This window comes from Pterocles gutturalis, unplaced genomic scaffold (assembly GCF_000699245.1).
Source record: "Pterocles gutturalis isolate BGI_N339 unplaced genomic scaffold, ASM69924v1 scaffold21562, whole genome shotgun sequence".
Lineage (NCBI taxonomy): Eukaryota > Metazoa > Chordata > Aves > Pterocliformes > Pteroclidae > Pterocles > Pterocles gutturalis.
Window position 1 is genome coordinate 8,054 of NW_010113344.1, and position 2,776 is coordinate 10,829.

Consider the following 2,776-nt stretch of genomic DNA (forward strand, 5'->3'; position numbering starts at 1 on the left):
AAGGGAGGCATCCAGTGACTCGTCCCTGGAAAGGGCTGGGGGGAACTTGGCTGTCCCCAAGGGTGGCTGAAGATCCCTTGGCTGGGCGACTCCCTGCTCTGTGTGTCCATCCCTTGGCCCCTCCAAGGACAGATGGCTGCGGGCGGCATGTCGTGATGGGGACCTGGGCCCAGCTGGGGGACCTGGCATCCCAGGGGGGCCACAGTGGGGTCCCCAAGGGCCATCGGAGCGGTGGCCGGAGGGACTGTTTGCATTTCCTTGTACATTGTATAGAAGAGTTTATTTAATGAGAGGCGGATCCGGCGCCAGCGGCCGGAGCGTGCCCAGCCCCAAGCCTTGCAGAGCACGGGGAGGGATGGGACCCCACAGCCTTCGGTGACACAAACCAGGAGCATGGTGCCTCTTCTAGCTGAGTTTTCTCTGAGCTGCTCTCGTGTAAGGAACGACAGCAAAACTAAGTCTCTTGTTCGGTTTGTGCTTTTTTGAGTCGGAAACCGTACGGTTCGGGCTTTTCCCCAGCATCTTCCCACAAGCGCTGTTCATTCTGGCTGAGATAAAACCATTGCACAAAGTCCTGCTCTGCCTCTGCTTGCCTGTCACCCCCCTGTACCATGGGGACAGGTCCCCTGGTCACCACCGTCTCCCTAGGAAGAGTCACGGTCGTGCTGCTCAGACCTCTGAGCTATTTTGCCAGCGTGGGGAGCATCCCCAGGGGAGTGCTGGGGTGACCCTGGCTCTGCTGTGTCCATGTCCCCTCCTGTTGACTCCACAAGACATACCAGGGGTCCTGGACTCCCCCTGCTCCCCTCCCCAAGACTTTCTAGTGAGAATATCCACAGAGACGAGCCCCAACCAAGCCCAAAATTGCCCTCGCAGGAGAGGTCCGAGCCCTAAAGCCTGTGGGGAGCAGGCTGGGGGTCCCACACACATAGACCCCTGCATGCATCCATCCAGCCACACCTGGGCACTTGCTTCCTTGCACATTTCGTTTCTCAGCCCTATCTGGGCACGCCTGAGCCAGCCCACAAGCACCGAAGGCTGCACGCACATCTGCAACACCCCTGGGCTGTCCCTGTCCCTGTGTGGCACCATTAATTCCAGCCCTGAAAGCATAAAGTGTTTCTGAAGCATCCAGCACCACCATGGGTGGGTCTCCAAGGAGGAGAAAATGTTGCAGGAAAAACCTGGTGTCCCTCAGGGTATGGAAGAAGAGAGCAGATGCTCTGTAAGCATGGGTCCTTCAGCATATAGGGAAGCTAGAAATTAAAAGCTGGGTTGCAAGTCATCAGAGCCAGGCGGTTTGGGATCTGACATGGGACGGAGAGGAGGTTTTGCTAAGGATAGACCGGTGCAGGTTCTCCCACACCAGCTGAGTCCACCAGCTGAGCTTTGCAGAGCAGAACCCCCCAAGCCATGGGGCTGAGCAGAAACCTCCATCCCATGACCATACCCCTTCTACATGGACCAGCCGAGGTGTTACTGCCCACCCCGTGTCATGCATCACCATGCCAGCCTGAGCACCCTGTGGTCAGGATGCATCTGAAAGCACCCATGAGGTCCTCTCTTCTTGCCCAGCACATTGGAGTCACACCCAGACACAGCTCTTGGGTTTTGGGTAGGACTTCCAGCAGCTTGAGGAAGTAGATACCTCTCCTAGATGCCTCCAGCCTGCTCTGGAGCAATGGAGAAGCTATACCATGCCTTCCTCGATGCTGGGATGGCTGTGACCACCCTGGGCAGGATGGCAGGCAGCCGTCTCTCCCCACCATCCATCCCCAGGTCACTCCTTGGCACAGCCCTTCCTTCACCCTTCATCTCCCATCCCACCATCCTTCATGGTTGAAACCATGTCCTCCCAAGGAGAAGCAAGGTTCTGGCTGGATGTGGGCACCACTGTGCATCCCCCCACTGTCCCCACTGCAGCCTGGCCTGGCCCCTAGATCATCCCTGCCAGGTAAGGTGGGAGGAAGAGCCCCACGGTGCCCAGGAGGCAGACGATGATGAACATCCAGAGGAAGATGCGGTCGATCACCATGGCCACGTATTTCCAGTCCTCCTTCACCTGCCAAGCGGAGAGGGGCTGTGAGTGTGGGCAGAGGATGCAGACCCCGGTTTTTGGGGACCCCTGGGAGTTAGGAGACCACCTGGGGGCTTCCTCTGCATCCACCATTTGTCTGAGGGTGAGGAGATACCCCCTGTCCTGGGAAATCCCTAGAGCAGTAGGGCTGGTGGATGGACCTCTCTGGGGAGGCTGTTGGGGGCAGAGCTAATCCCACCCAGGGTTTTCTGCAACCACTTGGCTAAAAGTAGGGGTGCAGGGTCCCAGCAGGGCAGGGGGGTCCATCTCTGCTCCCCCAGGGCAGAAGAGGGACCTCCAATATCCCCACAGCCAGTGGGGATGGGAGCTGGAGGAACCCTCAACTGACCCTATGGACTGGGAGGTGGTTGTTGATCTCCATGGCTTTAGGTCCTCAGCAGCTAGGGAACCAACTGGGGGTCCCAGCGCTGACCCCGCAATGGAAGTACAAGTGGCAGGAGGCAGCACCCAGGCTGGGGGACCCCCCTCACCCTCCAGCCCTTGGAAGGGACCCACTCACCGAGAAGTCAGCATCCTCGGCTCGCAGGTGGTCCGCGATGTACTGCACCCCTTCCAGGGCCTTCAGAATGCTGGGGGACAGCATCAGCCCCCCCTCTGAGCCCACCTCCTCCTCCTCTTCCCCCTTGGGGGGCACCCGGGGGGTTGAGCCCACTGACACCTTCCCAGTTTGGCGCCCGC

At 59.3% G+C, this 2,776-nt stretch overlaps 1 protein-coding gene across 1 annotated transcript in view; it reads right to left on the minus strand.

Annotated features, from left to right (window-relative positions):
- Positions 1–1,936: 1,936 nt before the first annotated feature.
- CHRNA2 (cholinergic receptor, nicotinic, alpha 2 (neuronal)) overlaps positions 1,937–2,776 on the minus strand; it is a 4,532-nt gene continuing 3,692 nt past the window's right edge. The window contains 2 exon segments of the mRNA XM_010074461.1: positions 1,937–2,062; positions 2,598–2,776. The exon segment at positions 2,598–2,776 is cut by the window's right edge and continues 40 nt beyond it. Of these exon segments, the coding sequence (XP_010072763.1) occupies positions 1,937–2,062; positions 2,598–2,776 (305 nt within the window).